The sequence below is a fragment of the Neovison vison genome, chromosome 5, assembly GCF_020171115.1.
Source record: "Neovison vison isolate M4711 chromosome 5, ASM_NN_V1, whole genome shotgun sequence".
NCBI classification, from domain to species: Eukaryota; Metazoa; Chordata; class Mammalia; order Carnivora; family Mustelidae; genus Neogale; species Neogale vison.
Window position 1 is genome coordinate 27,193,265 of NC_058095.1, and position 23,390 is coordinate 27,216,654.

The window sequence follows — 23,390 nt, forward strand, 5'->3', positions numbered from 1 at the left end:
CCCTCCACCCTGCTGCCTCGAGCGCCCTAAAGGCTTCTGGAAAGGCTTACTGGGCCCCGTCCCCAAGGCGAGAGTATTGGGGTCTGGGCCCAGCACGGAACCGCGCAGCCACCCCGGCAGCTTGGAAGCGGGAGCAGGGTGGGCCAGGAAGCCGTGGTCGCGTGAGGGCCCACTCACTGCCGCGCCGAGGCGGGGCAGGGGCGCGGGCGGGACCGACCGCGTTGTGAGCCCGCCCGGTCGCCCCTCCCGTGGGCGGGGCCAGCCCAGACGGCGCTGACTCAGCAACGCGAGGGGGAGTTTTGTCCCTCCGCGGACCCCGTTTATCTGGGCCTCAGCCCTCCGCAGCCGCCGAGCCGGGTCCCTCTTTCCGGCGCTCCGAGTGCGAGTGGCAGGCAGGTCCGGCCGCTGAGGCAGCGAGCCGCGGTGTAACCCCGGTGCTCCCCCTAAGAACCCCGAAGCTACCGGTCCCCAGCCGGGCGGCGAGGCCACCATGAACAACGCGGGTGAGGCGTAGCTCTTCCCCGCCGAGGCCCTAGCGGGATCCTCTCTGTGGGGTGCTCAAGCTGGGCCCTGGAGGCCCGGCGGCTGGGAGAGAACCGGGCCTGGGACCGGGGTCGAAGGCGGGAATGGAGCTTTCAGGGCGGGCTGGAGCGGTCTTGGAGGGAGACAGCACTTGGGGGGAGGTCGCCAGTAAAGGGCTTCGCCGCGGCAAGGGTCATCTCCGGATGGTCGGTCCTCCGAAGTTGGAGCCAAGCAGTGGGAGTCCGGGATCGGCCCTCTAAAACCTCCTTTTGGTGTTAGAAATACCATTTGGTCTTCCAACAGGGCTGAATTCGGAGAAGGTAGCTGCTCTGATTCAGAAACTGAATTCCGACCCTCAGTTCGTACTTGCCCAGAATGTCGGGACCACCCACGACCTGCTGGACATTTGCTTGAAGAGGGCCACGGTACAGGGTGCCCAGCATGTGTTCCAGCACGCTGTGACTCAGGAAGGCAAGCCAGTCACTAACCAGAAGAGCTCAGGTGAGGTCTCACAGCTCCTTGCATACTTTACTGGACCTTCCTGACAGCGCCCCCATTTTGATGTCTTAAGAGTGGTCTTGAGTAGAAGTTTGTGTTTAAAGAACTTGAAGTAAATTTCCAGAGAACAGGCACAGGGAAAGGCAGATCCAGTGTCGTCACCTTGTGACTTATTTTGATCCTCTGTGCCTTGATAGTGTATGTTTTAAGCACTGAAATGACAAGTCTGTGGTCATCTGTTTGAATGTAATTCACTGTATGGTGTCCTGAAGTTAGGTGACTTTAGCCTGGTGTTTTGGAGATACCTTGTTTTGGTACAAAGGGAACCATGCAAAAATGTTCATGATCCAGAAACTCCCCAAAATGTTCTTTCCCTGAAGGCCATACACAAATGTATGAAATGGAAAAGACACGATGTTATTTTTAAGTAGGCTTTTTGGTTGCAGTTTGAGCAGATATGCTAATGGGCTCACTTCCTGCCAGTAAACCAGTTTGTAATACAGAAAAATACTCAATTCTCATGCCTTACTCCTCAAGAACTCTTGTTTTGTTGTCTAGCACTGCTGTCAGAAAAACAGCTCCGGTGAAACATTGGTTATCCAGGAATCTAAATAAGGAGGACATTCTTGCAATAAAATTGTACTAAAAGAACTTTGTAAAGTGTACCCATTTAAAAATTACTCCCAGTCTATTTTTTTTTAAGATTTTATTTATTTATTTGACAGAGATCACAAGTAGGCAGAGGCAGGCAGAGAGAGGCAAACAGGCTCCCCGCTGAGCAGAGAGCCCAATGCAGGGCTCAATCCTAGGACCCTGAGATCATGACCTGGGCCGAAGGCAGTGGCTTAACCCATTGAGCCACGCAGGCGCATTTTTTTTTTTTTAAAGATTTTGTTTATTTATCTGAAAGAGAAAGAGAGAGAGAGAGAGCGCAAGTGGGGGAAGTGGGAGAGGGAGAAGCAGACTCCCCGCTGGGCAGAATGCTCGATGTGGGGCTTGATCCCAGAATCCTGGGATCATGACATGAGCTGAAGTCAGACATTTAACTGACTGAGCCACCCAAGCACCCTACTCCCAGTCCGTTTTGACAGAAACGGACTGGGAGAGTCCTTGCTGAGAGCCAGTCAGAACTCAAAGTGTACACTTCATATTGATACAGTTTGTTGTATGTAAATTATACCTCAGTAAAATTGGTTTTTAAATGTTAAGGAAAAAAAAGTCATGACCATGCCATAATTACTGTTTTGCCATAGTAGGACGTGCTTGGGATGGTGTCAACTGTCTGGCTACAAATGATCCAGTTAGTAATGTCACAGTGGCCTTACATAGTCCGGATTTCAGTGACCTCTGGAAGAGATCAGGTCTTATATATTCTGTAGTAACACTGTTATTTACAACAGATATCAATACCACATGAGCTATGTAGTTTATTTTCATGCAGTTTTCACAGTAACAGTTCATCCAGATTTTTTCTTTACTGAGAAATAATATATAATATATATAAATAATATATAAGTGTAATATACTTATAATAAAAATATAAGAGAGGTGGCATCCAGACAAACCCAAGGTAAAGATGAGCTGAGTCATTAGTGACTTTCCAAAACCACTATAGTTACTTATTTTTAATTGTTTTTTCTTGTTACAAAATTGTTATTTTTTTTTTAAAGATTTATTTATTTTGAGGGGGGCACATGGGTAGGGGGAGGGCAGAAGGAGAGGGAGAAAGAATCCTCAGCCAGACTCCCCTCTGAGTGTGGACCCTGTCGTGGGCTCTATCCCAGCACCCTGAGATCATGACCTGAGTTGAAATCAAGAGCTGGCCACCTAACCAACTGAGCCACCCAGGTGTCCCAGAAAATTATTGTTCTTCAGTGTAGAATATTTGCAAAATACCAACAAGTATATATTTTTTTCTGTCAGGTCTTTATTCTGTGTGTGTGTGTGTGTGTGTGTGTTTAATATATGTGGATACCTTACATATTGTTAGATAACCTGTCTACCTTTCTCACTTACCGATATAGCATGAACATAAGTTCATAGCAGTAAAGAAGTTATGCCCAAAAAAGAAGTCAGGGTTTTTCCTTCTGAATTTTCCTTTAGGAAAGAGTGAGTTACCCTACCCTACAGAGATCCTCGTAATGAGCACTCTTGGCTAATTTATTTTGAAGTAAAATACAATTTGGCAAGCACTTTACTCTGAAATGACCTCAATCTGTGCTAGTTTTGGATGCTTATAGAGATCATTGGATTGAATCAGTTTTTTTAAAAGGTGAAAAATTTGAACATAATATATTCCTAGGACAGGACCTCACACGGAAATGTTGGCTATCATTATAAATAGGCCAAAGAGTTGTAGACCAACTCTGCAATGGTAACATTGTAGAGTTCATGATTATCTGCTTACCAGACAAGTTAAGAAGATGACTGTATAATTGGCACTGGCAAACAGTTTTCAGGAACAGCATCATGCATGAATTCAAAACATTGCTGTGACTCAAACATAATAGATGGAAGAAAGATGATGTGTTCTAATTGTAAGAGTGGGTTTAATGATGGCAAAAGCACGATACCAAGATAAAAGTGAAGAGTGAATCAGTGTGAAAATGACATATGTGAAAGTGAAGAAAACAATGCTACATCAATTTATTAATGTTAACATGACTTTAAATATCTGTATATGTTTAAATTACTAAATGTTGTAGGTGGACATTTACTATTTCATCTCTATTTTTTAATGTCTGTATGATCCAGTTAGCTAAACAACTTTTTCTTTTTTTTTTTCTTAAAGATTTTATTTTGTTTATTTTTTTTTTTTAAAGATTTTATTTATTTATTTGACAGAGAGAGATCACAAGCAGGCAGAGAGGCAGGCAGAGAGAGAGGAGGAAGCAGGCTCCCTGCTGAGCAGAGAGCTCCATCCCAGGACCCTGAGATCATGACCTGAGCTGAAGGCAGAGGCTTTAACCCACTGAGCCACCCAGGCGCCCTATTTGTTTATTTTTGAGAGAGAGTGTGAACCTGTGTGCAGGGGTCAGGGGCAGGGAAGAGGGGCGGAGGTAGAGGGAAGAACTCCAAGCCGGCTTCACACCCAGTGCAGAGCCCAGCACGGAGCTCTGTCTCGCAGTGAGATCGTGGCCTGATCCAAAAGCAAGAGTTGGATGCTTAACCAATTAAGTCACCCATGTGCCCCCGAAGATTTTATTTTTAAAATAATCTCTGCATCCAATGCAGGGCTGGAACTCTCAGCCCTGAGATCAAGGGTCGCATGCTCTACTGATTGAGCCAGCTAGGCATCCCAACAACTTTTTCTTTTTAATTCTCTTAGGAGACTGGGGATTGACTTATGTTAGGGTCATCTTATATAGAAGCATATACTGTATGTTCCAGATTAAAGGGTGGGGTCTTTTTAAAGCTTTTGTCATATATTGCCAATTGCCCTCAGGTATTTTATAGCTGTTTAGATCTCTATCCAGACTGTATAATAATGCTGTTTCCTAAATCCATCCCAGTACTGGGCGTAATCAGTTAAAAAATAATGTATCCCCACCTAACATTTTGAAAATGTTTCTTTGCCATTTGTATCATTTTTGGCCAGTATGTATTCATAATCTTTGCTCATGTCTTTCTAGCCATATTTCTTTTTCTCATGTGATTTTCTTAGGTGATTTGTATTGGAGTCTTTAAATGATATGTAAAGAGATTTTTTTCATATGTTAAGGATATTAAGCCTTTGCATATATATTTCAAATGCTAATTCCTACCTTTCTTGTTTTGGTGTTGTTTTAATCTTTCTGTTCTTTCTGATTTAGTTTTAAATTGTTCAAGATCTTCTCATGCATTCAGTTTTGGGAAACAGGGATAGGACAATGTTGTAATCTATGTGAACACTCAGTCTAATTTCTTGGTTTGCTTTCTTGTTTCAGGGCGATGCTGGATCTTTTCTTGTCTGAATGTTATGAGACTTCCATTCATGAAAAAATTAAATATTGAAGAATTTGAGTTTAGTCAATCTTATCTCTTTTTCTGGGACAAGGTAGGGGACTGATCTTGCAAGATTCTTGTTTCAGTATCAACCTTGATAGGGACTGTCTCTTCATTTCTTGCTTTTCCAGTTGTAGTTTGCCTTCCATTATAGATGGGACACCACTTATTCTGATTTCCAAAGTATCAAAGGTTGACTCTTCAAAGGCAGAACTGCTTTTGTTTGGTAGGTGGCTACTTTTTTGCAAGGAAATAGTAAGTCTACTTACTGACTCACCTACTGCTTCTTTGTTTCTTAACTTATTTAAAATATTTTATTTAGTTTTTAGTAATTTCTCCTTTTACCATCTTTATATAGGTTATTTGGTCTTTCTAGGACCTAATTTCCCATCTCTGGGCAGTACTTATATGAAAAACAATAAATAATTTTACTTAATTTTTAAATTTTTAAAATGTACATCATATAAGTGTTCATTAGATATTTACTGATTAAGACTCTAAATATCAGATTTTGTTTCAAAATAAAGCAGTGCACGGGGTTTGGATAAACTATTGGAATGTAGCTATAGAAATATAAGAAGAAACTTTAACTATTCTTATGAAGCCAGATACTGATACTTAATTACCAACTTTAGTTTAAAAATACCTACTGTGGTGGGGCTATGGTAGGCCCAAACTCCTGTTGTATTGCTAGTGCCAATAAAAGTTTTAGCTCTCTTTTCCTTTAATTTTATTTAACTTCTCTTATCTAGGTTGAACGTTGTTATTTCTTCTTAAATGCTTTTGTGGAAACAGCCCAGAAGAAGGAGCCTGAGGATGGTAGGCTGGTGCAGTATTTGCTTATGAATCCTGCGAATGATGGTGGACAGTGGGATATGCTTGTCAATATTGTTGGTAAGAGCCTTTCTCTAATGGAACTGAAACTCAGCATGATCAAGCAAGGTCCTGTAGTTGGGCATGGGCTGTCTCTTTGGTGGTTATGTGCAGGGTAAAATCAGTCCCCAGAAGGATGTACAGTTAGCTCTGAGAGCTTTTATCTCATACTCTAACCTTTTAAGTACCTTTCTTAAATGAGAGGTAAGGAGATAAGTACTGTGAAGAGTTGGCTGGGGAAGAAATGGTTGTATTAAGTAAAACCAACTTGCTATGAAAAATTTTATCTTTTGTCCATCAGTGTAATCAAGACACAGCGGTTTAATAACAACTGTAGCTGTTTAATAATATCCTCGTTCAAAAAAGTGGTGTCTTGGGAAAACCTCATCATGCTGAGCTCTTTACATAGTATTATAGATAAAAAGAGCAGAATTTTTTCTTAGATCTATTGATAAATATCCAGATTCAGTAACCTGTTTGATAGATATGAAGCATAAGATCGTTAAGTTTTCAGATTTAGACCAGCAAACAATGGCCTATTCTTTAAAGCAATAGCTATTTTTGCCACAGTTTCTAGTGCTGGAGTATGCTTTTACCTTATTGAACACCAAAATGTGTTTTCTTTTAGAAAAATATGGTGTCGTCCCTAAGAAATGTTTCCCTGAATCTTATACAACAGAGGCAACCAGAAGGATGAATGATATTCTGAATCACAAGGTGCAACATATGGAGCAGGGTGGGATTGAATTTAGTGTACTTACCTTAAAACTCTTAACTGATTTTCAAGAGGGATTCCTGGGCATTTCAGTGTACAGTTTATGTACAAGGTAGCTACTCAGTGTCTTTCAGAGGCACTGTAGCTACATATTAACTTCAAAAATAATTGAGCTTAGAGAGGTTTTTTTTTCTTTTTAAAAAGCTTCAACTTTCATTTCTATTGATTTAAATGTTTTTGTTTTTTTAAGATTTATTTATATATTTATTTGACAGAGAGAGAGAATGAGAGAGCACAAGTAGGCAGAGCGGCAGGCGGAGGGAGAGGGAGAGGCAGGCTGTCTACTGAGCAGGAGCCCGATCTGGGGCTTGATCCCAGGACCCTGGGATCACGACCCGAGCCGAAGGCAGCTGCCCTACTGACTGAGCCACCCAGGTGCCCCAATTTAAATGTTTTCTTATGGGTACTGAGGAAAGAAAGTCCCACGCTTAATATGGGCCATAAACCCATTGGGTTCCTAGTGGCTGGGAGAATTTTATGTTCTAGTAAAACCAGAGAGAATTATTTGTGAGACTTTCTTAAAGAGTATGCAGAGTTCTGAGGCGTCCCCAAACCACATCAGTATAGTTTATCCACCCACTAAAGATTTGATGTAGTCACTGAACTGCTTTTTATTGCTTCAGTTATCTTAGTGAATCATTCTTTTTCGCTACATAACCCATTTTCCCAAGGTGGAAAGGTTTTTTAATTTTAAATTTTTAATTTTTTGAGTAAACTCTGCACCCAACGTGGAGCTTGAACTCACAACCCCGAGATCAAGAGTTACATCTTCTATTGACTAAGCCAGCCAGGCACCCCCCCCCCCCCAAGAAAGGTTGGATGCTACTCCACCAGCCAGACCTCTTTTTTGAGAACTGGGAGTTTCCAGAATCACCTCTCTTGATCTACAAGGCTGAGATTGGATTTGTCACCTCTGGGAGAAAGATTGAATTTTAATATAAACTATAGATGTGTTTCCCCACTATTAGAAGTAGGTTATTTTCCACCCAGGAAACTCAGAATTCTTATCCACAGGTTAAAAGATCCTTAACAGTATATCTTTGGATTTCATTTTAGAGGAGAACAAGATCCTTTTTAGAGCACTGTGGTTAGATTTAAGACTCACCTTTGTCTCAGGTACTTTCAAAATTGAAAACAACAAAAATGAAAACTATAAGATTGGCTTAGCTATTGTTATAATGATTTGGTAAGGAAGGAGAAGTGACCAACCAGTAAAATTCTAAATAAAAATCTGCTAGAGTGACTTAGTGGCATAATAATCTTAAGTCTCTTGCTTTTCTTAGGAGTGATAGGCATTATGGAATCAGATGTTTTCCGCATACCCAGGCCCATATTGGCACAGAGGGTATCATTAGTTGCAGAGCAGAACAGGTCCCTCTAGAATTCTTTGGGAATAAGCCATGTTTTTTCCCTGTATGGAAAGTTTTTAGCCATTTTAAGTGGACTGGTTGGAGAGATACATACATGTTTTTATGAACTTTACCCTGGGTCTTGGTTTAGTTACACTTCAAAAGAACTAGTACTGGTCTACTAGGCTCATTTATATTGAAGTTGGGTTAACTATTCGGAGTACTGAATAAGTTTCTGTCATAGATGAGAGAATTCTGTATACGACTACGGAACCTGGTACACAGTGGAGCGACCAGAGGAGAAATCTCAGCCACACAAGATGTCATGATGGAGGAGGTAATAACAATTATTTGGATTTTTTGTGACCATTCTAAAGAGCTCTCAGAATATTTCCATCTGTTAAACTGATTAGGGAGCACAGTCATTGCAGTAAATGTAGAATTGAGTTGAAAATTAATTACTTTACGACTAAAAAACTGAGGTGTAAACTTTGTATTTTCATATGGAACTTGCACTTAACATCTTCTAATTTTCAATTTAATGTTCTATACAATTCATTATTTTATTCATTTCATAAATATTGAGTATCTGCTAGGACTTTGGCACTAGGGATACAAAAAAGAGAAAGACATAGTCTCTACAAAGTGTTCAATCTCTTGGAAAAAGAAACATATGATTAGTTATGGTATATCCTGTGTCACAGGTGTGTAAAAAAGGATTTTTTAGTCCTCTAGGACTCCCTCTTAGAGGAGGGAGTAACTAATTCAACAAGCTGAAGGTTTCATGGGGAAGATATTTGAACCAGCTCTTAAAAAACAATAGGAATTTATCAGATGGCTGATTGGGAAGACCATTCTAGACAAAGGGAATTGCATGTACAGTGGCATGAACAAAGGTAGAATCCTCAGAGAACAGTGTAGCTGAAACATAGTATCTTGTATATGATTGGTAGCAAATAAAGCTGGAAAGGCAGGACTGTAAGGGATCTTCGGTAGTGGCCAGGACTTTTGGCTTTATTTTGTAGGAATAAAGATTAGAAGCTATTGATGGTTATGTCACTTAAAATAATGTATGTGAAAACATTTTGGAAAACATGAAAAGCATTAAGCAAATATTAGGTGGTAATATTTATTATCAATGCAGTTAATCTTTATTAAGACTATACATAATACAGATGGATATGTATCAAAGTATGAATTACTTTGAGAAAAGAAAAAGCATTTCCCTTTTTCATCCAGTGGGCCCATTACTAGTGGGTTCCATGAGTAGGAACCAGTCAACTAACAGTTTCCTTTCAAAACTGTTTGTATAGAGTAATGGCCTAATTTTTTCACTGCCATGGACAAACCTAATGCTTCACTTGTGTTTTCCTTTGAATTTCAGAGAGCCAGTTAAAGTGTAGTTGAGAGCGTGGTCCTTGGAATCAGACTGTCTTGAGTTCTAGTCTTCTCATTATTTAACTGGTGTGTGACCCAGGACAGGTTCCTTAAGCTCTCAGGTCTGTTCAAGTAAATGTGTCTAGCCTAGTGCTTCACACAGTAGCTGTTTTTCCTTTCCTTTCCTTTCCTTTCATTCTTCTCTTCTTTTCTTTCTCCCTTTCTTTCTTTCTTTCTCTCCTTCTCTTTCTTTCGAATCTCAAGCAGACTCAGTGCTGAGCGCGGAGCCCAACATGGTGCTCAGTCTCACAACCCTGACATGACCTGAGCTAAAACCAAGAGTAGGACACTTTACTGACTGAGCTATCCAGGCAACCCTATTTCTTAAATATTCATTGAGTGGATTGGATGCAGGGGTTTCATTTTGCTAAGTTCATTTAAGTTATCTCCTATCTACCCCTTTTTTCTAAGGATTCCTATTTAAGAGAGGTATCTGAGAGTACTAGGAAAAAGTAGTCTTTGGAGTTAGACATGGATTTCAGTTTTGGCTTTATCACTTACAGCTCTCTGATATGTGGTAATATGCTTAACCTATCTGAGATTCAGTTTGGGATTTAAAATATATTCCTCGGGCGCCTGGGTGGCTCAGTGGGTTAAAGCCTCTGCCTTCAGCTCAGGTCATGATGCCAGGGTCCTGGGATTGAGCCCTACATCGGGCTCTCTGCTCAGCAGGGAGCCTGCTTCCCCCTCTCTCTGTCTGCCTCTCTGCCTACTTGTGATCTCTCTCTCTGTCAAATAAATAAATAAAATCTTTAAAAAAATAAAATATATTCCTCATTGGATTTTTGTGGGGATCAAATAAGGAATTAGAATAATGCAAGCCATGGTCCCTGGCACAAAGCAGTTGTCCAGTATGTGTTAATTCTCTTCCTTCAAGCTTGGAATGATTTCTCTTGCTGAGGCCATATTTCCTGCATGATTTGCCTTCATTTATGATTATAGTAAAATGGTAGGGTGTCGTAAGCCTAAAAATTCTGTAAACAGTTCTGGAAAAGAGCCTAGATAATATTTCTTACAAACTGAAAGCATCCTGTTGGCTTTTGTTTTTTGCTTTAATGATCTTTCAAATAGTGTATCTAAGATCCGTGTCCTGACCCTGGGATTGGCTGATAAAAATTAGGGCAGATATATTTCATATATTTTTCCTTCCCTACTCCTATCTTGGAAAAATAGTAAAACACCACCTAACTGAGTCCTGAGTATGGTGGCTGTTTTATTAGATTATTTACCTAATGATTCTGCCTAAACTGTTGACTCCAGAATTCTGTGTGGTCGGTCTTTAGATTTTTACAGACCCCTAAACCCCTCTTTATTGATTATGACTCTTTGGTAATGAAGAGTCTAGCTCTGGTTTTAAAGCCACAAATTAGTACCTATGATTTGCCCAGCCTTGTAGGCACATCAAAATAATGACTAAATCAACAGCCATGAAGCTCAGATGGCTTTGAATGAAATGTGTTTGTACTAAAGGCATTATTATTAGAGAAGTGCAGGTTGATTGTTGTGATGACAGACCAGACAGATCCATTTTGGAAACATGTAGTCCCCTTTACTGCAGTGTTTTCTTGGTGCATCTACTTTTTTTTTTTAGCCTCCAGATCTCCTTGGGATTATTAATGTAGTCTCTCAAAACTCCGTTAAAAACAAAGCATAAAGACTGGAAACAATATTTACCAGTGCTATGAAAAGAGATAGGAAGCCATTATGATTTGCTGAAGAAATTCTATAGCAGTGGCTCTCAGCTCTTAAAACTGGAATATAGGCCTAGGCTTGCTCCAGGCGTGCAAGATCAGTTTCCCTGAGACTGGAGCCTAATTATCTGTATTTTTTTTTTTTATTGTAAAGACATCTTTGCATAAAAAACATTTTCTAAATATCAAAAATATGAGAAGGTATACAATGAAAAGTCTTCTTTCCCTCCTATTCTCCATCCTTCTAGTTCTCCTGTATCCCCCAACCAGTTTTTTTAGTTTGTTTCTATATTAGTTGTTAGTTATCCTTCCAGAAACCTTTTTTTTTAACAATCCAATATGAGTTTATATTATTTTCCTCCATTTTGCAGAGGCGTTAGTCTATGACTCATATTGTTCTGCACAGTGTTTTGTTTTTTAACTTAACAATATGTCTTGGTAATCTTTCTATATTAATACCTAAAGAGTTTCTGCATTTAAAAAATATTTGCATAGAATTCTGTTGTATAAATGATTTATTTGGTCCTTAGTAATGGACATTCTGATTATTTCCAAGCTTTTATTAAAAATATAATAAATCTTGTACATACATTATTTTGCATATATGCTTGTATAATTGTAGGTATATTTCTAGAAGTAGAAATTTTTTTTTTTTTTTTTTGGGTAGGCTCCATGCCCAGCATGGTGCCCAATGCAGGGCTTGAGCTCACAACCCTGTGATCAAGACCTGAGCTGAAATCAAGAGTTGGACACTTAACTAAGCCACCTGGGTGCCCCGAAGTAGAATTTTTTTTAAAGTAAGCTTTACTACACCCAATATGGGGTTGAATTCATGACCCTGAGATCAAGAGTTGCATATTTTACCGACTGAGTCAACAAGGTGCCCCAAAGAAGTAGAATTTTTGAGTCAGGAAAATATTCATTTGTAATTTCAGTATGTAATGCAAATTATCTTCTTTGGGGAGTTTATACTCACATCAGCAATATCTGATAGAACCTATTTCCCGTTAGTTTTACCAAGGCAATATACTTCTCAAACAACTGGATACCTACCAGTCTGATAGGTCAGCCGTTGATTGATGAACGATTTGATAGTTAAAGTATCTCATTATAATATTTTCTTACTTTGAGTGGGGCTGAGCATCATTTCTGTGAACTCTATATTCATATCTTTAACTTGTTTTCTTCTCTTACAATTTCTAGGTACTCCTTACCTTGGCCCTTTTTGATAGAAATTGCATTTTTTTCCTCTTAGTCTTTTGTTTATCTGTGATATGCTTTTTTCTTGCTATGCAAAATTTTTTACTTAGATATAGTATAATTTGAAATTTTTTATAGTTCTTAAGTAGAAAGACTTTAATTATGAAAGAATTCTTCCATTTTTCTTCTAATACTTATAGGGCTTTGATTTTTGTATTTGAATCTGTAATCTGTTTAGAATTTATCCTGGCATAGGGTATGAGGCATGGATCTAACTTTTTTCCCTGAAGGCTACCCAATTTACCCACATTTTTTACCTTTCCATCCTCTCTCTACCCCTTAATTTGATGCCATTTTTATCCTTTTAAAGCCTCTGCGCTTTCAATTCTGTTCTATTAGTTTGTTTATTCATTTGCCAATAACTATTTAGTTGCTGGAGCTACTTAGAGTGTTGTAGTATTTGTGAGGCTAGTCCTGTCTCATTCTTCTCTTATTGTTTTCCTGGCTAATTTTGTTTTGGCATCTAATTAAGGCATCCGTACTTTTAAAAGCTTCTCAGATGATTCTGGTTAAGATCTACTACTATGGGGACGCCTGGGTGGCTCAGTTGGTTGAGCAGCTGCCTTTGGCTCAGGTCATGATCCCAGCGTCCTGGGATCTAGTCCCACATCTGGCTCCTTCCTCGGCGGGGAGCCTGCTTCTCCCTCTGCCTCTGCCTGCCATTCTGTCTGCCTGTGCTCGCTCTCTCTCCCTCTCTCTCTCTCTGATAAATAAATAAAATCTTAAAAAAAAAAGATCTACTACTATGAAGGAAATAACATTTTCTAGTATGGTCTTCTCTTTTGGATTCTGGAAGAGAAAAGGGAATTATTCTTTTGATAGCCTTGGAGGACATCTCTGACCCTGAATAAGGGAGTAACCTCAGGTTAGTTCTTAAAGGTTCTTAAAGGAAAGAGAGAATGTTCACCTATTATGTTTCCTTTTCCTTTTTACTAAAAAGAGATATAATCAGGAAAATCAGTGAGTACTTAAACCAAAGACTCCCATTAATAGTTAAAATTCTGAAGTAATATGAACTAAGTATTTAAATTCAGGCAGTCTCTTAAGTATTCTGGAGCTGAGAGCTCTGAATTCCTTCAGAAGTGAAAATTTCACATCTCCAAACAATATAAAATCCTTAGTTTAAATGGAGATAAGTTGTGTATCATGTTTGCATACAACCCTAAATACATTTTGCATCATTGTCTGTCATGAAAACCAAACATAATGAAGACATTTATTCCTTACCTTTCTGAACTATCATTTAAATGTCTTTGTTGGATCTGAGTCACATTTTTCTATTTAGCTCATTGAGAATCAGAGTTGTTTCGAAAATAAACCTGCATTTCTTCTATCATAGTTTAGTGGATATTCTAAAAAGAAAAACAAAAGCCCATGAAGATGTAATTTTCTTCTTGAAGTGGATGAAAAACTTTTATCCTCCCAGCTCTTGATTTGAAAGAATGTTCAGGGCGCCTGGGTGGCTCAGTGGGTTAAGCCGCTGCCTTCGGCTCAGGTCATGATCTCAGGGTTCTGGGATCGAGTCCCGCATCAGGCTCTCTGCTCGGCAGGGAGCCTGCTTCCTCCTCTCTCTCTCTGCCTGCCTCTCTGCCTACTTGTGATCTCTCTCTGTCAAATAAATAAATAAAATCTTTAAAAAAAAAAAAAAAAAAAAAAAGAAAGAATGTTCAGAATTGCTTGCTGAGTCAGACTTGGATCCAGCCCGCCCAAGGTTCTGTTTTGATGGTAGCACCCACGAGGCATACTGTGTGAAGCATTCTGGACCCCCACAGCACTCAGTCACATATTTCTCAGTGCCTGTTATATGGGAGGAGTTGCAGATAATACATGTTAAGTAACTTACATTTAGTAGGGGAATAAAATAACTAATACAAAGTGAAGTAAAGTAAATGTCTTAAGAGATATGTAAGCATGTCTAACTCCAGAGATGGAATTGGTACATATTACTTGGGGGATCAAGGAAGGCTTCCTAGAGAAAGTTGCATTTGAGATACACTTTGAATGAAGTAAGTTTGGAGAGAAAAGCATTCTAGATAATGCTTATGGGAGATTTGGTGAGCAGTGAGTAGGCTCTTTTACCTAGAGTCTTGGGGAGGAGCAAGAATGGTATTTCTCAGAAAGTGATGTGAAGTCTGTCCGCATTAGAATCATCAGAAGCTTGTCAAAAAGTGCAGATTTCTGGGTCCCACTGGAGATATACTGAATCTGAATCTCTGGGGATGGGCCCTGTAATCCACATTAAGTTAGTGATCCTGAGACACAGTGAAGTTTGAAGCTAGAATGATGTGGAAAGTTAGAATTAGTCATAACATCATGAGAGTTTTGAATATTAGTATATGTGCTGCCGAAGCAAGCATGAGTTTTGAATACTAGGGTAAGAGTTTAACTAAGTAGGAAATGAGCAGGTAGAAAGATTGGAGGGGAGTGATGTGAAGTAAAACTGCCGTTTAGGAGATTAATTTAATTAGGTGAAGCTGGGAGGAGGAGAGTTAGACTATTTATGAAGCTGTGGCCGTTCAGGTGGGACCGATTAGGCCTGAACATGGAAAAGAGGAGAGAAACTGAGAGCTCTGAGAGGAAAAATCTCTCTGACTTGGCAGCTTACCTACCAAGAATTCATCATTAAAAATAATGTTAAGGAAATGAATAAATACAAACAAGAGAATCAGATTTATACATACAGACAACAAACTGATGTTCACCCAAAGGAGGGGGTTGAGGGAATAGGCAAAATTTTGGGGTAAAGGAGAGTGAGGAAAAATGTTGAAACTTGTTAATTCCATAAGCATTAATGGAGTACCTACTAAGTACTAAGCATTTCTAAGTGCTAGTGATATAGTGATGACCAAGACAGACATGGTCCCTGCCCTCATGGACTTTACATACTAGTGGAGGGAGACAGACAAGTAAATGAACAGGAAACTATCTAATGTGATATGTACTTTGAAGAACAAATAATATGGTGCTCGATGAGGTGGTCAGGAAAGGCCTTTCTGAGGTCAAATTTGAGCTGAGACATGAGTAACAGGGAGACCAGCTATACAGAGATGTGGATACAGAGCATACCAGAGGGGACAGTAAGTGCAAAAGCCATAAAATGGGAGAAAGCTTGGTATTTTTGAGGAACAAAGGAAGACAGTGTGGCTTGAGCTTGGAAAGAAGGTGGGAATGGTTGGAATGGGTCATGTAGAGGAAAGGAGAACATGCAGCCTACAAGCCAGGGTAATGAGTTTGCATTTGTAACCATGGCAGTTAAAAAAAAAAAAAAAAAAAATCCCTCTGAGTGTTTTGAGAAGGGATAGTAAAATAAAGAGAAAAAGTAGGGAGACTAGTTAAGAGGCTCTTCTGGTCCTATAAAGGAGAGGTTATAATGATTGGGACCAGGCTGGTGAGGGTGAGGATGGAGAGAAGGCCATACATTTTGGAATATATTTCCAAAGTGAAGCTCTCAGGACTTGCTGAGGTTGGGGGGACATCAGTTGATGGCCTGGTACCTTGAGGGGGAGGGCTTGCAGAGACAAGAGAAGGTCTGTAGGCAGTTAGGGCAGTGTGTGGAAAGGGCTAGCAATTGCAAATGAGAAAAATAATAAATAATAAGGTTTTGGAGGAGGGAAGGAATAGATGTGGTTTGAAAGTAGTGCTTTCAGACTTCAGTGTGCTCACCAGTTCTCTAGAGAGCTTGTTAAAATGCAGATTGATTGGGTGGAGCTGGAAAGTCTGCATTTCGATTTCTTTGATTCAAACTCTAGAACTACTCAAAATCATCATTTGACTATTAGTTATCAGCTCTCTGTATGAGCTCATTTAACATCACAGAGGGGCACATAGCTGTTAAGTCTACTTTTTAGTGTCTTTCCCTGCCTGAAGATACATTTAATGCCTCCAGAAAGTATTTCCTCTGCCTGCTTTTTCAGGCACAGGTGGGTGTTTTATAATTTGTTCTTAAATTAATTTATTTTAGAGAAAGGGAAAGAGGCTGAGAGGGGCAGAGGGAGAGGGAAAGAGAGTCTCAGGCAGGTGGAGTCCGATGCGGGGGTTGATCCTGCGATCCGGAGATCACAATCTGAGCTGGAACCGAGAGGGGCACGTAACCTACTGCGCCACCCAAGGCCCCTCGATTTTTTTTTTTTTTTAACAGATCAGTGCCTTTCTTCTTTTCCCCACTAGAAGGCAGTAGAGAGCTGTCTGCTCTCCACTGCATAATCAGCAGGAGCCAAGGTCCCTACTCCTTCCTGCTTGTAACTAGCTTATTTACCCACTACACTGAACTTTCTTCAAAGTTCAGCTCTTTCCTGCTACCACCTTTGTGTCCTTGGGGCCTTTCTACTCTGAGATTGTAGGTCATTTTACCTTTGGGCCTGATTTCTTGGTCAGTAAGTTGGAGCAGATGATTTTTCTTTTTAAGATTTTACTTATTTACTTGAGAGAGCTGAGTAGGAAGCCCATTGTGAGGGGCTTGATCCTAGGACCCAGAGATCCTGACCTGAGCCAAAGGCAGATGCTTAACCAACTGAGCCACTCAGGCGCCTCCAAGCACATGATTTCTTAGGGGCACTGTAGCTTTGCATTTTTATAACAGTAAAAGCAACTAATATTTCCGCAATGCTTTAGATTTTATTGTACATTCTCTCAACAACCCAATGTTGTAAATACAAATTTAAGATTCCAAGATTCTCTCACTTCTGTAGTGGTTCGAAGCACTGAAATCTTTTAGCTCTGCCAGTTTTGCTCCATTACAAGTAGTTAGGTTGTTCTCTTTTTTTTTTTTTTTTCCTTTTTAAAGATTTTATTTATTTGACAGAGAGAGAGAGATCATAAGTAGGCAGAGAGGTAGACGTAGGCAGAGAGGGAAGCAGGCTCCCCACTGAGCAGAGAGCCTGATGCGGGGCGTGATCCCAGGACCCTGAGACAATTACCCGAGCCGAAGGTAGAGGCTCAACACACTGAGCCACCCAGGCGCCCTTAGGTTGTTATCTTTGAACCGCCTTTCCATTCTAACCCTTCTCACTACTACAGCTTACCCTGTTCCGTGTCTGCCTGTAGCCAGCTTTAAGCTCTCACCTTTATAAGGATTCATGACTGACTCTCAACTTTGTATCCTCCCTTCCTCTTCCCACTTGATGTCTGTCTCCCATTGAGCCAGGAGTATGGAAATTGACTTAGTCCCACATCATTTGTCTTTAAATTGAAATCTGCATGTTCTGTGTTCCATGTTCCATGCCTCATGCCTTCTGTGTCCTTTTTTCTTTTTCAATTCCTTATTGATTTTATTATTCACCATGGTAGACTTCAGCAAATCATTGCACATGAACAGATCTCTGTGATTGGGTACAGTATTTTTAGGGACCAATCATAATGGACCTTTTTTCACAAAATTAGACTTGAGAGGCACAACCTTTCTTTATAATTTACATTCTGCCTACTTATAGGCCGTATAATAGGTAATAATATAGGCAATAAGTATAAATGGATATAAACTGAAAATAGGACTTGGGCCTTTCTGACCCCAAGTGAAGCTTTTCTGATACATTATAGGTTGTTCCACATATCCGCATTGTGAGGTTAGTTTAAACTCCCAGTGATTTTATATATATGTGTGTGTGTGTGTGTGTGTATATATATATATATATATATATGTAATTTATGTATTTATTTAACAGAGGGAGAGAGAGAGAGAGATCACAAGTAGGCAGAGAGGCAGGCTGGGATGGGGAAGCGGCTCCCCGCTGAGCAGAGGGCTCGATGCAGGGCTCCATCCCAGGACTCTGGGATCATGACCTGAGCTGAAGACAGAGGCTTTAAACCACTGAGCCACCTGGGTGCCCCAACTCCCAGTAATTTTAATTAGCCAAGGAGATGGACCCATAGAAGCCAGCTGGCCACAGGAGGCAGGTATAGTTGTGGCCTATGGCAGCGAAGTTTCCCTTTACTCCCCAAAGTGTGCAAGGGAAGGATCTCCGTGAATCCTTCTCCAACATCAGTTTTTGGCACACTACTGCCCTCTTATGTTTGGCTCATGTCACAGTTTTAAGACCACGTTCTCTACCAATCTGTACTTAAGGAAATAATTGCAAACATTGGATTCTCCTGGGTTTTTGTTGTCTTTTTCATTGTTTTTTAACCTGTAGTGAGAATCATAAGGATTACCTCATTAATTGGCTGAGAAGTGAGAGAAAAACAGAATCAGTTCCCTGGTAGCACTGACACATAGCTCTCTCTGCCTTCAGCTTTCTAGCATTTTGGAAAGCCTGTATTCCCTGAATCCATTCCCTTGGCTCTCTCTTAATACCTTTTTTTATTGGGTTGGTTCCGACACTAAGTTTAATCTAAAATCACAATTATAAGTCATCTCATCCAGTAAATATTTCTTAACACATTTACCTAGTAGGGTCTAGCCAGGCATTGGGGATTTAGCAGTGAACAGAACAGACAGGAATTCCTGCCGTCATATAGTTTACTTTTCTAATAGAGCGAGATGAATAAAATATATAAAAAATATCATGTGCCAGAAGGTTAGTGCTATGGAGAAAAATAAAGGGAAAAACAGAAGTTCTGGGATGGACACTGGGTAATTTCAGTTGAAGTCAAAAATATATTTCCCTAAATAGACTAATTGTGGTTTTCAATATGTACTTATATTCTGAGGAATATGGTTATAGTCTTACTTTATTCAGTTGTGTGCAGTGACTTGTGTTCAATGCCTGGTATTTTTCTTTTGTCCTGAATGCCAGGTGCATCCTGTGAGAAGCAGGTGACACTCCCAGGTTAACCACCAGAGAGCAGACCTGGCTGTCTAAAGCTCTCTTGTCAGTTTTGTACCTTTGAGAACAGAGAATGTTATTTTAGAACAGCCAGGCCTCTTATCAAGAAGATAGAGTATCAGGGCCTCTGGAGATTATACTTTGGAAAAAAAATTTTTTTATGTTAGAGCTTATTTAACTATTGTTAGTTGGGTTGGAACCAAATATTTTTTCCAGAGGGTTACACACTGACCTAAATGTGAGTGACTTTGGGTAATTTATAATTATGGTAAACAAACAATATAAAACAAAGCAACATGTCTCAAATTATAGTTTTACTAAAATTCAAGAGAAAGATGGTACTCTTATCCTCATTCATGCCTTATAAGCATCTTTAGTAAGAATTCAGACTTACAAAACATATGCAGTAGGGCATAAGCATTTATCTTGCAAATGGATTTACCATAGAATCTATTTAGATGCTAAAAATGAATTTCCACTAATGCATTTTTAGGGAGAAGGAAGAAATGATTTAACATTGTTTCTTTAGATAAAGCCAAATGGACAGTAAGGTACTATGTAAATTATAGTATAAAACATTTATATTTATATTTAAAATGTGTTTAAAGTAAACAGAAATTGACCTAGTTGTCTTCATCTTCATTAGGCCTGGCCCTAGCCATACACATGTGACAAATACTACTTGGTAGTACACATCATTTAACAATGTGATGACTAGCAGAGGGGAGGGGGATGGGTGAAATAGGTGATGGGGGATTAAGGAGTGCACTTGTCATTATGACCACAGGATAATGTATGGAAGTGTTGAATCACTATATTGTACACCTGAGACTAATAGAACACTGTATATTAACTGGAATTAAAATAAAAACTTTAAAAAATGCTCATCATTTAGGTTTATGAAACCTTCCTCGTCTAAGCGTGTTCTAAATGTACACTTTCACTGTTATTGTCTTGAGCATAGTTACCAGGGATGGTGTCGTCCTCACAATGACAGATTCCTAAGGTTGCCATTTGTGACCTTGGTGCTGAGCAAATACAAAGGATTCTCTAGTCCATGCGAATCCCAAACAGTTCATTAATCCATGGTTAGAGTAGCTCAGTGACAGTTGCTAATAAGATGCGCTGCCCCTTTGGTCTTAGAAACCAACCTGAGAATGATAGAGCATTAAGAGAAGGGTGGTTTAAGCACCAGCTGTTCAGGCTCTTATAGTAAATATCAGTAAAGAACATTCTCTCTTGGAAAACAGAACATAACAAAATGAAGCATAACCTCTTCTGTTGGTTAATCTGCTTCTGTTAAGATAGCAGAATCATGCTTTGTCTTCTATTATAAGCCATCAGTTAAGCTCTTTATCCTTAATTATTGGCCTCATGTCGTAGGCAGGCATGTAACTCTGTTAATTTCTGTTATTTTAATTGCTGTCACATTCTAGCTTTGGTCAGAACATAGGTTTCAGTCTATCCCAAGGCTTTTGGAGGCCGGGAATGCAGTGGGGAAGATGAAAAGAAGTAAATACGTAGCAATTTCAGTTTTTGATGATGAAATACAAATACAGACTGAGAGATCTCATGTGTGTGTGTTCCTGATGAGTGACGAAGTCAGACAGGGCTGGGGTTCTCGAATAAATTTCCCTCCAGATCAATCTGGAGAAAGTCCTGGCTTCTGAAATCAACCACTCAAGTAAGCTCAGAAGTACTCAAAACTAAGCTTGTTAAGAGGTCTTTTGGGGTGAAAGTAATAGATGGGGATAGGAGAGACATAGATTATCTGGTGATTCTCTAGAACAAAGGCACGAGCAGAGATTTCTGAAGGGAAAGGAGCGTAAAGTGGAGGAAGAATGTGAGTTCTGTCAGTTTAAGGACAATAGAGTTCTCCAGAGTAGGTGGTCCAAGGAGAGGAAGGGGAAGAGTGGTGTTTCTTATAGGCTGTAGCTTTGTTTTGTCCTCTGAGCGTTTCCTTTTGCCTGCTTTTAGGGTACCTTTGGGATCTGGCACAGGTCATTCTCTGAGATATGTCATCTTCCTTGGTTGAGACCACAGGATGGAAAGAGCCCATAGAATTAGTAGGATGTTATTTTATTTTTTATTTTTTAAGATTTTATTTATTTATTTGACAGAGATCACAAGTAGGCAGAAAGGCAGGCGGGGGGGGGGAGGGGACCATGCTCTCCACTGAGCAGAGAGCCCGATGCGGGGCTCTATCCCAGGACCGTGGGATCCTGACCTGAGCCAAAGGCAGAGGCTTGAACCCACTGAGCCATCCAGGTGCCCTGAGTAGGACATAATTTTAAAAATAAAATAGCTCCACTGCTTCCAAGAATGACTGCAACATAGGTAGGTTTGGCCACCCTAATCTTATCCATGTTTAGTATACCTTAAAATGTAGAAGGACCAAGTTCGGAGATTACTTCATCCTAATAGAGAATTTTCCAAATTCTAGTCTATGAAATGAGAAAATAACAATGTTACTTTGGAAGCCGTTGTTCTTCCATTAACTGGAGGAGAGAGAGAACAGTCCTTAATGATAAGTAGAATTGATAGGTGATGAATTACTTGTATAATCAGCTTGTGGCAGGTGTGAATCCGTGGTCTGTTTGTCAGAAATGGACTGGAGCTGGTGTGTTTGGCTTCACCACCAAGCTCTACATGTTGGGAGTATAGGAAAACATTGCCTGTACGTGTGAGTAAAGCCTTAATGATCAGAATGTTTTTAAAGAGAGCAGAAGTCCAGTTCAAAGCCTCTAAATTCAAATTTCACACCAATCACTGGAGAACTTTTGATTTAAGAACTTTTGATTTAATATGGTTCTTCTAGGGCTTGTTGGGCTACATCTAAGACCTAGTTACTGTCCCTACTGATTAAATCTAGTTGCAGGGGGAGACCTTAGAGAAACATAAATGGCTCTAAGGACTCCATTAAATTTTTATGCCAGAAGTGTTCAGAGAACGGAACAGTTCGTGTGAGCTGGAATAATTAATTGGTGAAAACTTTCTGGGGGAGGGGTATCCTGCCCTGAGCTGTAAAATGGGAGTAGGATTGGGATCCACAAACAGAGGAGACGACAAAATTATGAAAGTGATAGTGAGCTGAATGCCTTCAATGGACAGCAAAGAGAGACACAGACAAGCCTGAATGGAGTGTGGGATCTATGATGGGAAGTAAGATTTGCTGAAGTTATAGGGAGCCTTTAAAAACTGGCAAAGAGGGGTGCTTGGGAGGCTCAGTTGGTTAAAAACTGGGAAAGGCACATTAAAACCACAGTGAGATATAATTACATAGCCACCAAAATGACTAAAATTAAAAATAGAATGTCAGGTATTAGGAGGAATGCAGTACAACTGAAACTCTCTTACCCTTTTTTCCTCTCATATTGGCGAGTATTTAAATTCCTTTAACCCCTTTAAAAACTGTTTGGATAAAAATGGCCATAGCAGTTTTATTCATAATAACCCCAAACTGCAGACGACTCCTGCATCTCATCTCAGGAGAGTAGATAAACTAATCTGTTGACACAGTGGAATACTAACACAGCAAAAGAGAATATGCTGTATGAGTCCATTTATATGAAGTTAAAGAAAGGCAAAATTAATCAATGCTTATATAAGGCAAAATAGTAGTTACCTTGGGGGAGGTGTCGGTTATTGCTTGGTAGTTACATGGGTATGTATGTATGTAAAAAGTTGAATAGAGCTGTGTATTTCAGATTAATACACTTTACATACTCAATATATGTTATGTCTTAGTAAAAAAGTGAGAATAATCAGATTCTGGAGTTTTAAATTTGTTGTGGGGGGTATTAGGGAAGCGTTATGGAATCTTAACTGGGGAGGTGACTTGAAGAAACTGGTACTTCTAAAATGAGTCATCCTCTAATAATGTGGAGAATGGAACAGTGTTCAGATCAGCTGTCATATCTAGATCAGATACAGCACTACGTGCTATAGGACAGACAAAATAGCCGAGACCTGGTCCTTAGCCTTCAGAAGTTTAAGGTCTTTTGGAGGAGGTAAGTTATATGAAACCCAGAAAGTTAACAGTGATAAATGCTTGATTCATGGTAGTATGGAAACGGCACTGAAATCAGATCTGAGTTCAAATCATAATTCTGTCATGTATTAATTTTTTTACTTCAGTCAAGTTATTTATTTCCCTGAATGTTGGTTTCCTTCTCTGTAAAATAAGAATAACATCTCCTTTTGCTGAGAAGATTCAGAGATGTGGTATTCAAAGATTATA

The 23,390-nt window shown here is 39.7% G+C and overlaps 1 protein-coding gene across 1 annotated transcript in view; it reads left to right on the forward strand.

The window, feature by feature from the left end:
* Positions 1–305: 305 nt before the first annotated feature.
* The window catches only part of BLMH (bleomycin hydrolase), a 47,367-nt gene continuing 24,282 nt past the window's right edge, over positions 306–23,390 (forward strand). Inside the window, exons 1-6 of the mRNA XM_044248226.1 lie at positions 306–503; positions 826–1,023; positions 4,947–5,056; positions 5,757–5,898; positions 6,506–6,594; positions 8,246–8,338. Coding sequence (XP_044104161.1) covers positions 491–503; positions 826–1,023; positions 4,947–5,056; positions 5,757–5,898; positions 6,506–6,594; positions 8,246–8,338 — 645 coding nt within the window. The 5' untranslated portion in view covers positions 306–490. The remainder of the gene's footprint in view (positions 504–825; positions 1,024–4,946; positions 5,057–5,756; positions 5,899–6,505; positions 6,595–8,245; positions 8,339–23,390) is intronic.